Source organism: Salvelinus sp. IW2-2015, linkage group LG6.2 (genome assembly GCF_002910315.2).
Source record: "Salvelinus sp. IW2-2015 linkage group LG6.2, ASM291031v2, whole genome shotgun sequence".
In the NCBI taxonomy this organism is placed as follows: domain Eukaryota; kingdom Metazoa; phylum Chordata; class Actinopteri; order Salmoniformes; family Salmonidae; genus Salvelinus; species Salvelinus sp. IW2-2015.
In genome coordinates this window covers 18,476,509-18,489,937 of record NC_036846.1, presented here as the reverse complement: position 1 = coordinate 18,489,937, position 13,429 = coordinate 18,476,509, and the positions used below count along the sequence as shown (strand labels likewise).

The following is a 13,429-nucleotide window of genomic DNA, read 5'->3' as shown; positions in this document are numbered from 1 at the left end:
CCTGAGGAGGAGGGACCCAGCCGAGGAGGAGGGACCCCAGGCCTGAGGAGGAGGTGGACCCAGCCTGAGAGGAGGACCCAGCCTGAGGACTGAGGACCCAGCCTGAGTGAGGAGGGGAACTCTCTGGAGGGGACCCAGCCTGAGGAGGAGGGGACCCAGCTTGAGGTGGAGGGGACCCAGCTTGAGGTGGAGGGGACCCAGGAAAGTGACCTGAAGGAACAAGAGGAGAAACAACATGGAGAGGATAGTGGTGAGAAGAGATGCAATACTTTTACTTCCGCACACTGTGGTCCAAATGACACTCAATCAACCCATGCCATGTAATTTTTTCCCCAACTTGTTCTGTCCCTCCCTTTCTTTTTCAGTGAGCCAGTCTGACGAACCGGAGAAGGGGACAGAAGAGGGCTCCAGTGATAACAAAACAGATGAGGTACGTAGAGAACATACACAGTCAAACTGACTTTAGATAGAATARTAATAATATACATTATCTTTGAATGGTTTTGATCAGTCTCAAACCAACCAAAATGGTGTTTGAATGGATTCCCCCCTCCCCCATGGGACTCTACCAGGGTGAGGAGGACAAAGACAYGCCTCAGAAGAAACCTGCTCGTAGGGGAAGGCCCTCGAAGGGAGCAACATTGACGTCAGAGGAACCGGGTATGGCTCAGGGGGTCTAGGTAGTTAGGAGGATATGATTTCCATGGAAATTCATTTTGTAACTTGGCAAAACATTTATCGATGGCTGTTGGAGAACTCTGATCTCATACATGTATGTATTCATTACAGTTTACTCTCATAGGAGCAGGTTAAACTGGGTTAGAAATGAGAGGGGTTGAAACGTTGTTGCATCTATTAACACCACCATGCTTTTGACTACTGTGTGACCATGCACACTTTTTCATTGTAAACAGAAAAGACAGTATCTGAGAAGACCGACAAAAAGCCAGACAAGAAAGAGAGCGAACAAAAAGAGGATGAAGAGGAGGAAGAGACGCCCAAATCCAGAACTGCGACTCGAGCTGCTGTTCGCCTTGAAGCTGAGAGGTAAACGATGTGTCACATGACATGTGTGATATACACTACATGGCCAAAATTAGTGGATTCGGATATTTCAGCCACACCCATTGCTGACAGGTGCATAAAATCGAACACACAGCCATGCAATCTCCATAGACAAACATTGGCAGTAGAATGGCCTTACTGAAGAGCTCAGTGACTTTCAGCGTGGCATCGTCATAGGATGCCACCTTTCCTACAAGTCAGTTCGTCAAATTTCTGCCCTGCTAGAGCTGCCCCAGTCAACTTTAAGTGCTGTTATTGTGAAATGGAAACGTCTAGGAGCAACAACGGCTCAGCCACGAAGTGGTAGGCCACACAAGCTCACAGAACGGGACCACTGAGTGCTGAAGCTCGTTAAAATAGATTGTCCTCGGTTGCAACAYTCACTACCAAGTTCCAAACTGCCTCTGGAAGCAACATCAGCACAAGAATTGTTAGTCTGGAGATTCATGAAATGGGTTTCCATGGCTGAGCAGCTGCACACAAGCCTAAGATCACCATGCGCAATGCCAAGCGTTGGCTGGAGTGGTGTAAAGCTCGCCGCCATTGGATTCTGGAGCAGTGGAAACACGTTCTCTGGAGTGATGAACTACACTTCACCATCTGGCAGTCCTACGGACAAATCTGGGTTTGGCAGAGGAGGAGGGAATAATGGTCTGGGGTTGTTTTTCRTGGTTTGGGCTAGGCCACTTAATTCCAGTGAAGGGATATCTAAACGCTACAGCATACAATGACATTCTAGATGATTCTGTGCTTCCAACTTTGTGGCAACAGTTTGGGTAAGGCCCTTTCCTGTTTCAGTATGACAATGCCCCTGTGCACAAAGTGAGGTCCATACAGAAATTGTTTGTCAATCAGTGTAGAAGAACTTGACTGGCCTACACAGAGCCCTGACCTCAACCCCATCGAACACCTTTGGGATGAATTGGAATGTCGACTGGGAGCTAGACCTAATCGCCCAACATCTGTGCCCGACCTCATTAAGGCTCTTGTGGCTGAATGGAAGCAAGTCCCTGCAGCAATGTTCCAACATCTAGTAGGGAGGCTGTTATAGCATAACAGCTAACGGGGGGGGGGGGGGCAATTCCATATTAAAGCCCATGATTTTAGAATTAGATGATCTACGAGCAGTTTTGTCCATGTTGTGTAGATTCTAGAACATGGCTGACTTAGTGCTTAAAGGGATAGTTCAGAAAAATTACAAATGTATATATCCGTTTCCTTACCTTGAAAGCGGTCTATGGACAAGGAGAGACTGCAATCCACACTTGGGTTTTGTTAAACTAAATACTGCCACCAACCACTCATATTAGCGTCTTTTAGTATTTTTCCACAACAAGGAAGTCAATGTCCCCCAGTTAGCATGTTTTAAATGTCATGTCTAAATCAATCAAATTTCAATCACATTTATTTATAAAGCCCTTTTTACATCAGCCGATGTCACAAAGTGCTGTACAGAAACCCAGCCTAAAACCCCAAACAGCAAGCAATGCAGGTGTAGAAGCACTGATTTTTTTCTGATTTAAAAAAAATAATAATCTCAAAGTAAATAGTCATTGAGCTACAGTTGAAGTCGGAAGTTTGCATACACCTTAGCCAAATACATTTAAACTCAGTTTTTCACAATTCCTGACGTTTAATCCTAGTAAAAATTCCCTGTCTTAGGTCAGTTAGGATCACCACTTTTATTTCAAGAATGTGATATGTCAGAATAATAGTAGAGAGAGTGATTTATTTCAACTTTTATTTCTTTCAACACATTCCCAGTGGGTCAGAAGTTTACATACACTCAATTAGTATTTGGTAGCGTTGCCTTTAAATGGTTTAACTTGGGTCAAACGTTTCGGGTAGCCTTCCGCAAGCTTCCCATAATAAGTTGGGTGAATATTGGCCCATTACTCCTGACAGAGCTGGTGTAACTGAGTCAGGTTTGTAGGCCTCCTTGCTCGCACACGTTTTTTCAGTTCTTCACATTTTCTATAGGATTGAGATCAGGGCTTTGTGATGGCCACTCCAATACCTTGACTTTGTTGTCCTTAAGCCATTTTGCCACAACTTTGGAAGTATGCTTGGGGTCATTGTCCATTTGGAAGACCCATTTGCGACCAAGCTTTAACTTCCTGACTGATGTCTTGAGATGTTGCTTCAATATATCCACATAATTTTCTTTCCGAATKATGCCATCTATTTTGTGAAGTGCACCAGTTTCTCCTGCAGCAAAGAACCCCCACAACATGATGCTGCCACCCCCGTGCTTCACAGTTGGGATGGTGTTCTTCGGCTTGCAAGCCTCCCCCTTTTTCCTCCAAACATAACGAGGGTCATTATGGCCAAACAGTTCTATTTTTGTTTCATCAGACCAGAGGACATTTCTCCAAAAAGTATGATCTTTGTCCCCATGTGCAGTTGCAAACCGTAGTCTGTCTTTTTTATGGTGATTTTGGAGCAGTGGCTTTTTCCTTGCTGAGCGACCTTTCAGATTATGTCGATATAGGACTYGTTTTACTGTGGATATTGATAGTTTTGTACCTGTTTCCTCCAGCATCTTCACAAGGTCCTTTGCTGTTGTTCTGGGATTGATTAGCACAGAACGCGTCTCCTTCCTGAGCGGTATGCCGGCTGCATGGTCCCATGGTGTTTATACTTGTGTACTATTGTTTGTATAGATGAACGTGGTACCTTCAGGCATTTGGAAATTGCTCCCAAGGATGAACCAGACTTGTGGCAGTCTAAAAAAAAATTGCTGGCTGATTTCTTGGCTGATTTCTTTTGATTTTTCCCATGATGTCAAGAAAAGAGGCACTGAGTTTGAAGGTAGGCCTTGAAATACATCCACAGGTACACCTCCAATTGACTCAAATTAGGTCAACTAGCCTATTAGAAGCTTCTAAAGCCATGACATAATTTTCTGGATTTTTACAAGCTGTTTAAAGGCACAGTCAACTTAGTGTATGTAAACTTATGACCCACTGGAMTTGTGATACCGTGAATTATAAGTGAAATAATCTGTCTGTAAACAATTGTTGGAAAAGTTCCTTGTGTCATGAACAATGTAGATGTCCTATCCGACTTGCCTAAACTATAGTTTGTTAACAAGAAATTTGTGGAGTGGTTGAAAAACGAGTTTTAATGACTCCAACCTAAGTGTATGTAAACTTCCGACTTCAACTGTACATAATGCCTTTCATACATGATATGTTGCAGTATTGACAACAGTGGGAGTGTATCATTTTCATCTAACCACCACACAGAAAAAGGCACCTAGTGTAACATTGCCCTTAACCATCTTCAGATAATTCTGAAACATTCATAATTAAATATAAGGGAGAAGGGATCAAAGTCTGTCCAACAATATCTTGTTGGGGTTTCTGGCACTGAGGTTGCAAGAAGGCAGTTCTCTCAAGTTGCTTTCCATTTGTATTTTCTCCAGGAACAAACCAAGGAAACCTTCCACCCGAGCTCGAGGTGAAGAGGAGAACACAACAAACACACGGTAGGTTTATGTGTGTGTATGCTTGCGACCGTGTGTGTGACAGGATGTGCTCATCTCTTGGTGCTGTGTGTATCCTTCTTAATTTGTATAAACATTATGATTATTTGCTGAAATGCTATATAGTATCTAGCAAACTCGTTTTATAAGGGACCTCTTTACAATTGTCTTGACATGACCCTCTAATATACTGTCAATATGGCGTTATATATGTGTTACTGCATACTCTTGCTTACCTGTTATTACACTTCAGTGGGACGAGAGGACAGGCCTCGGCGTCAGCTAAGGCAGGGGGGCGTAAACGTGAAGCCAGCCCACCAGCAGTGCGCACTAGAGGTGGACAAAAATCTGAGGAGCCCCCTTCCAAAAGGACCAAGCGATGAACAAATACCTGCTTTCCCCAAGCCTAGGTATTAGAATATTCACGGCGCTGTTGACATATTATTTGAGTTTTAAATGCTTCTTTATTTTTAGCAACACTTCACATAATACATACCGGTATTAATTTTAACAGATCTGAACCCCTCCCCTCTATTCAAGCCTGTGGATATGTTGGATAGGAACATTTGGGGATGGCATGACAGTATGGTCTAGCAGTGGTGGTTCTCCAAACAGTCACCTGACCTGGATTTAGCTCATGGTGCTTTCCATTTCTATACAGTATTATAGACCCTTCACCATAGGCCCATATGTTTTAGATTGCACTGGTCATTTAAAGATGTTAGCTAAAAATATCTCATGAAACGGAGCATGAGAGACCAATCAAAGGTCTTATGTGGAGAGCCTCATTGACCTTAATCCTAGGACAAAAGACTGGAAATTCTTTGTCACTGACAAATCGACTTCTGTCTGTGTTGGTCACTCCAAGGATTTGCCGTCGTGCAGGCATATGTCCTTTGGTTCCTGCATCACGTGCAAGGGTTTTATATTTTGTCGACCTATAGATCCATTTAGATATCATTCATATAGAGTTGTATAGAAGCTATTAACCTGGGTATAGTCTCACAAGTACTTTTACAATTTGTGTTATGTTTTTTCTCATTGTTTCCGTACCCAGAAGCCTCTTCCTGTTACTGGACTTGAACATGGAAGTATCCATTCTATGAATGTAAAGGAGGTGTTTGTCTTCTCCCTGTGTTTTTTTTTTTTCTTCTATGTTATTTTGTTTTTTACTACACAGATTTGTCTGTGCTCCTAACTACTTTCCCCATTAAGTGAGTTCTATTTTTGGTTATTTTTGTAACGTGTGCTCACAGAGCTTATGCCCTGTTGTCAGTATTGGAAGAGATTAAATTCCTTTCAAATGGTGAACAATTGGCGTGTGTGGGACTCTTTCCTCACTTATTGACTGAACATTTTGTTTTTGATTATACTGGAAGGTATGTTTCAGGACATTATTACATGTGAAATTAATTCAAAACACATGACGCGTGTTACACTTCACACTCTGCGTATGCATAATTATAGTACTCATCATAGTTTCACACATTTAAACTCCATTGTAAAATCTTCCACATCTGGTAACACTCATGAAGCCGTCTAATCCATTTTGCATGTTGAACAACTAAGTTAAGCTTTGTTATTGTTTCAACTGCGGATTGCCACTTTAAGGCGAGGTAGTGCTACTGTGTATCACCGATGTTTTCACTGCTGTGCAGTTAAGTCTCAACTGTTATTTTTCAGTGGAGGTGTTGTGTGAATGGATGTGCTATCTGTAACGTGTACATATCTGAAGTCAACCAATCAGCTGAGGGGAGAGGACATTCCTGGTTACAAATGGGGAATAAACTAACACACTAAGAATGAAATATGCCACAATCGTTAACACAYTACAAGGATTTAAATAATGACTACACCTGAGCCCATGAAATCCAAAGGCATCGAAAAGGGCCGTGAAATGCTGGAGGTTTTTAAAGACGCTGGATGGAGTTTTCCTACCGTTCCTGCGGAATGCTTAATCCGATTCTTTAAGGAGTTCTGCTCAGGTATTTCCTGGTACCGGAATCCAGTCCCTAAATATTATCTTAACACCTCTTTTTAACGTTTTGGATCTATTTTCATTTAGTCACTGGTCCTGGCAATGATTGATACCATTGGAGTAACCAGGTACCTTTTTTGTTTTCTAATGACTGGCTGTCTGAAAGGACTGACAATGGGGACTATAATGTAAGGTTATAGATCATATTAACTTRTGTTCTATATGTAATTCTATGTGTTAGGTACTATTGTACCTAATTGTGGAGAGACAGCTAGGTTGGTACAGTACAGTCATGATCTAACAGACATTATAAACCGGGTGGTTTGAGCCCTGAATGCTGATTGGTTGAAAGCTCTGGTATATCAGACCGTATACATAGGAAATGACCAAAAATGACTTTTTTACTGTTCTAATTACGTTGGTAACCCGTTTATAATAGCAGTAAGGCACTTTGTTGGTTTGTGGTATATGGTCAATATACCACGACTAAGGGATGTGTCCACGCACTCCATATCACTTATCCTTATCGCATCCTCCAGATGGGAGAGCTTTGCTTCTCCTGTTGTGACTTGATATGAGTGTCATCAAGGTTAGGCTAGTCTCTTCGTTAGCCATGTGGTTTATCCTGGAGAGCACTATGGAAAGCATGTGGTTTCATCTTAGCTGTCAAGTGAAATAGAAGGCATATTAGATTTGAACAGAGGAGAGATCCTCCCAGACTGCCTAGCTCGGCTATTTGGGATAAGGGGGCTCACTCTCATAGCCCCTCAATATTGGGAGTGGTCTTTCCTCTACTGGGATTTTGCCAAGGCGACTGGCACTGAATATAATGGCCTCCCATTCAGCCTCTCCGCTCACAAGACATAAAAGTTAACAGGTGTTTAATGTCAGAAGTGTTTCATATGAGAGTCACAGAAATAGAGACAGGCAGCCAAGAAGGGTAGAGGCTTAAAAAAAAAATCTCTATACGCATTATTTAAAAAATGCCATGGTTAAGGCAGAGATGGAGGTTAAGCCCCTGACTCTAACTTGACTGGGTTTTTGAGCCATGTCAACACAGCACTCCATCGCTGGCAGCTTTTTAGAGAGACAATGGCAAAATAAAATGTCATAGGAAACACAACACAGAAGAAACAGATCAAAGATTAGGTTTGTGGTAACCATAATAATATGCTGCTGGTCACTACTGACCAAACCCAGGGAGTGCGAGAGGATACAAGATTCAGTCATTTAAAAAATGTCATAAGAACTGACCAACATAGGAGCTGCAAAGACATGGYGGCATAGGGGCATGGACAATCTGGGACCTCTAGAAGCTTCCAAAGACTAGAAAACCATAAAATGATTTACAGTGCATTCGGCAAAGTATTCAGACCACTTTACTTTTTCCACATTTTGATAAGTTATAGCCTTTTCTAAAAATGGATGTAAAAAAAATAAAAATAAAAATCCTCATCACACAATACCCCATAATGACAAACCACAAACAGGTTTTTAGAAATGTTTGAAAAGTTATTAAAAAAAACATTTTCAGGAATATTAGATTTACATAAGTATTCAGACCCTTTAATCAGTACTTTGTTGAAGCACCTTTGGCAGTGATTACAGCTTGGAGTCTTCTTGGGTATGATGCTAAAAGCTTGGCACTCCTGTATTTGGGGAGTTTCTCCCATTCTTCTCTGCAGATCCTATCAAGGTCTGTCAGGTTGGATGGGCAGCATTGTTGCACAGCTATTTTTCGGTCTCCTGAGATGTTCGATCAGGGTTTCAAGTCCGGGCTCTGGCTGGGCCACTCAAGGACATCCCGAAGCCACTCCTGTGTTGTCTGTGTGCTTAGGGACGTTGTCCTGTTGGAAGGTGAACCTTCGCCCCAGTCTGAGGTCCTGAGCACTCTGAAGCAGGTTTTCATGAAGGATCTCTCTGTACTTTGCTCCGTTTATCTTTCCCTCGATCCTGACTAGTCTCCCAGTCCATGCCGCTGAAAAACATCCCCACAGCATGATGCTGCCACCACCATGCTTCACCGTAGAGATGGTGCAAGGTTTCCTCCAGGCGTGATGCTTGGCATTCAGGCCAAAGAGTTCAATCTTGGTTTCATCAGACCAGAGAATCTTGTTTCTCATGGTCTGAGAGTCTTTGGGTGCCTAGCGGGCTGTCATGTGCCTTTTACTGAGGAATGGCTTCCGTCTGGCCACTCTACCATAATGGCCTGATTGTTCTCCACGATTGCTTGGTTTGGCCGAGCGGACAGTTGTAGGAAGAGTCTTGGTGGTTCCAAACTTCTTCCATTTAAGAATGATGGAGGCCACTGTGTTCTTGGGGACCTTCAATGCTGCAGAAATGTTTTGGTACCCTTCCCCAGATCTGTGCCTTGACACAATCCTGTCTCGGAGCTCTACGGACAATTCCTTCGACCTCTTGGCTTGGTTTTTGCTCTGACATGCAGTGTCAACTGTGGGACCTTATATAGACAGGTGTGTGCCTTTCCAAATCATGTCCAATCAATAGAATTTACCACAGGTGGGCTCCAATCAAGATGTAGAAACATCTCAAGGATGATCAATGGAAACAGGATGCACATGGGCTCAACTTCCAGTCTAATAGCAAAGGGTCTGAATACTTATTTAAAGAAGCTTTTAATTTTTTATAAATTTGCAAACATTTCTAAAAATCTGTTTTCACTTTGTCATTATGGGGTATTGTGTGTAGATTGATGAAAAWYWTTTTTTAATCAATTTTAGAGTAAGGCTGTAACGTAACAAAATGTGGAAAAAGTCAAGTGGTCTGAATACTTTTCGAATGCACTGTGTATATAATAAGTCCTCCATATGAGCAGTATTGAGCTCAAAGTGGTAATATACAGTCAAAGACACCTCAGTCCAACTATCCTCAGTTAGTTCTAGAACATATAAATGATCCTTGAAGCCTTGATAACCTGATAAACCCCTGTGTATATTCAAAAGAAGTACATCTGACATAACATTCATGAAAGGCTTGTTTTCTATGAAGGACATTTTTATTGAAGTGTGAGCGCAGGAGAAAGAGAATAGTCGCAGAGGCATTTAGGCAACGAGGCCCTTGACTAACGAGAAGCCTCGCATGAATGTGCTTGAGTTGCATGTATTGTCTATTGCGTGCCGAAGGCAGATGGGAGCTCGTTTGTCAGTAGAACACACCTGAAAATCCACTATAAATCATGTCTGAGCTATCTACACAAATGAATTGGACTGTAACAGTGGGCTATCCCCCCACTAAAAAGTGCTCCTGTGCTTTGAGTGTGAGCCCAGTAATGTAGCCAATGCTGAGTTGTTTTGAATAACTTCCAAGAGGAGGGCACAGCTAGGCCTGCTCTTCCCTTGTCTCTTGGTAACATTTACAGTATAAGGTGTGTGCCGTCCAAAGGGTTCTTCCATTTAGCGGTTCATTGCATGCAAGGATAATGTTTCTTGAGAAAAAGAAGATTAGGGGCATTTGAATCGTTACTTAGGTGACTAAAAGCATACTTATAGTCCTGTCTCTTATACACATCTAGATGTGTATAAGAGACAGCAACCACTCTCACGCCAGGTTAACCCAGTATACATGTATGTCTTGTGTAATGGTTTTGTTGTAGTTTTCTCCCTCACATCACACAGAGGTATTCTTGGAGTGTGGTAGTTTTCTCCCTCACATCACACAGAGGAGGTATTCAGGGAGTGTGGTAGTTTTCTCCCTCACATCACACAGAGGCTGTCTCTTATACACATCTAGATGTGTATAAGAGACAGGGAATGTTCTCCTGCATCAGGATGCTCAAATTAAGATCCTACATCTGAATGTCACAAAGCCCAAATTTACCTGTGGGTCCCAGATACCACCTCCATGTCAGTGTCTTTCCCAGCCAGCAGAGGGACCCATCTTATCTAATCTACCTTGGCTGTCCCTGAGTATTCCTCTATATATAGGCTAGAGAGCATGATGTGGACCTTACAAACAGGCATTTACTCAAACACTATGGGGTTTCTATATAGTTTTCCAAACCCGGTCCTAGAGAGCCTATGTGTCTGGGCAGTTTTGAATCTCTCTTCACATTTATATTTATACCTAATTGCACATAAGTCCCACACCCTCAAATGAAATGGCAGAGGAGAAGCTAAATTCTGAAAAGGGACAAAAGTATGCTTTTGTTGATGGTCTGGAAGAATATGTGAAATTGATGGGGATATTGGACTTATTTCCAATTAGTTCTTTGACCACTTCTGCCAATTCTTAAAACACTGTAAAAATCTGAACCACAAGTTGGTACGCCGATTTGGGATGAATTCATTAGAGGTAGATTTTCCCCTTGAGTGCCGTGAAAGACTTTCCTTTGCAAAGAAATGCTTTTATACATCTGTGACATCAATCTTGCTTCACTTTATGCATACACACGCTGAAGCTTTTATTGCATATCACTTACTATGCATCACTTATTGTCTTGCTGTACAGCAAACTGCTGTTACACTGTTTAGTTTTCTTGCCACTTATAGCTACTTACTTTCTATTATTCATCCCAGTTTGGTTATCTAAACACGCTGGAGCCCAGGGAGTCCTGGTTGACGTTGTATTGATAACCAGGGTGTTTTCCTCTTTTGTGGACCTCTGGCACGTGAACAAACTCTCAATTTGACCCATTTTCCATCTTATTCTCTCTTACCTTCTCTTTACCCTCATTCTGTGGCTAAAGCAGGGAAGACTCATTACAAAACCTTTTAAAACTCTCTTCAAGACTAAGTCAAACTTTAAGTCTTAAGTCAGCTGGGGTTCTTCCCGTAAGGAAGGAGTTGTGAGATCAGCAGGCAACTTTTTGCAAGGATCATATGTCATGATATCGTCATAAAAATGCAAAAGTAGCACAACGAACAATCAATTGTCTGTACACAAAGGCAGTCTTTTTAAATGATGTGAAAAATGAAAATGACGTCCCCTTCTAATCCAGGTGCAGGGTCCATGCAGTTGCACAGCAGGGAAAGGTCCTATATGTCCTTCAGGCTGCTAGTGTTTTCACTAATATATCTTTAACTGCAGGGACAGTTGTAAGTAACAGTCTTTTTATATGGATTTCTTGAGTATAAATTCTTTACCTCAGAAAACGTTATTAAAATAAGAATTATATTACATCCCTGATTTATCAACCTCCCAACAACATCTACTATCATCATATTGGAATGGGAAAAGTCAAGGATGCCACATATGCAAATGACAAAGTAGTATACTCAGTGACCACTAGGTGGTAGGACATATACATGCAAAAGGTCTGCCAATGACATCATTGATCCACTTGACAATTGAGAAACCTTTAATATTTTCAAATGAGCCAAGGTATGATAGGATTACACACTCATAACATATGCTTGTCATCAATTGTCCTATACATTTCCTAGGCATATGACCTCACGTCATATTCAGTGGGTTCATGCTGATATTTATATTACTGCAAACTGTTGCAATCATCAAACTGTTATCAAGATGAGGAAGCTATTTAGAATGGAAATAATACAACTGCAAATATCTGAAATGATAGCATCAGATTCAATGCCAATGACCCTATTATGATTCTGTTAAACGGTTGATATTCAAAAGAAATCTAAAAATCCCTGCTTATTCAACATAATGCTCTACATTGTGCCCATAAAATATATTATTAATCAAGGCCTACCTATATAATAAATGACATAGGCCTACGCATATACCGCGCATAACTCGATTGCTTTTTTGCTCAAGAAGACATTCACAAATACTAGTTACGCCTTTCATGTGTTTTAATTGGTAGCCTATTGTATTGATTTACTTGTTTTTTTATATATACAAAAGATCAGCTGATGCATTACCTGTATCTAGTATTAATGGTGCATCAGGTCTTGGCCTACTGATATCACCAACTTTCAATCAACACAAATATGAGTCAATGTAAAATAAGTGGATAAACGCTTCAGTGACATGGTTAGAAGTCGTGGCCTATATTATGGGAACTGCTGAAGCATTCGAATATTCACGCTTGCGGTCTGCTCATAAATATAGGTTAATCCGTGCATTGTGCGCTGAATGAATGTTGTTGATGTTTATTAATGTCTTACTAACATCACGATAAAAATTATATTATGTACGCCAATAACAATAACAACTTTACAAATAAAAAATAATACTATGACATGTATTATTATTATTAGTGGTAGCCCTTGGCGTAGACTATAAAGGAGGCTACATCTGGTATTATCAGATAACACAACAATAATCTGACCAATTGGGACGCAGGCCATTGCATGAATGATATGCCTGCACTATGATCCTACAAAACCTACACTATGCATTATGATGGTTCTTGTTAATCGTAAAGAGAGGCATAACGCTACAAGACAAACACATGTTGCTCGACTTAATTTAGTATTTATTTATATCCTAAACCAAATGCACTATACCATGGTGATAATATAACATCTGAAATAATAGGCTAAAGTTTAGCCTATATGTAGACTACTGTTGTGGTATCATTGCGAGAGGAAACACACAAGCACGGCTCCTGAATTACATTTACATTTTAGTCATTTAGCAGACGCTCTTATCCAGAATGATTTATAGGAGCATTTAGGGTTAAGTGCCTTGCTCAAGAGCACATGGAAAGATGTTTCACCTAGTTGACTCGAGGATTCGAACCAGCGACCTTTCATTTACTTGCCCAACGCTCTTAACCGCTAGGTTACCTATAGCTCAATTAAACAAGATCAATGATAAATCTCGGACGAATTTATTAAGACCTCAATTCGATCAATTGCCTTTGAGAAAATAATTATTCCTCCTACCTCAATGTGCTGACTATGGGCCCACAGATCATGTCGCCGACACCCGAGGTCTGTGGTAATTTATAGGCCTACATGTGGCAA

General features: G+C 41.2%; 1 protein-coding gene across 1 annotated transcript in view; it reads left to right on the top strand.

Annotated features, from left to right (window-relative positions):
- Positions 1-5,866, top strand: part of LOC111965916 (uncharacterized) — a 7,036-nt gene extending 1,170 nt beyond the window's left edge. Inside the window, exons 3-8 of the mRNA XM_070444154.1 lie at positions 115-250; positions 366-430; positions 573-660; positions 915-1,047; positions 4,493-4,555; positions 4,806-5,866. Of these exons, the coding sequence (XP_070300255.1) occupies positions 115-250; positions 366-430; positions 573-660; positions 915-1,047; positions 4,493-4,555; positions 4,806-4,935 (615 nt within the window). The 3' untranslated portion in view covers positions 4,936-5,866. The remainder of the gene's footprint in view (positions 1-114; positions 251-365; positions 431-572; positions 661-914; positions 1,048-4,492; positions 4,556-4,805) is intronic.
- The last annotated feature ends 7,563 nt before the right edge of the window (positions 5,867-13,429 follow it).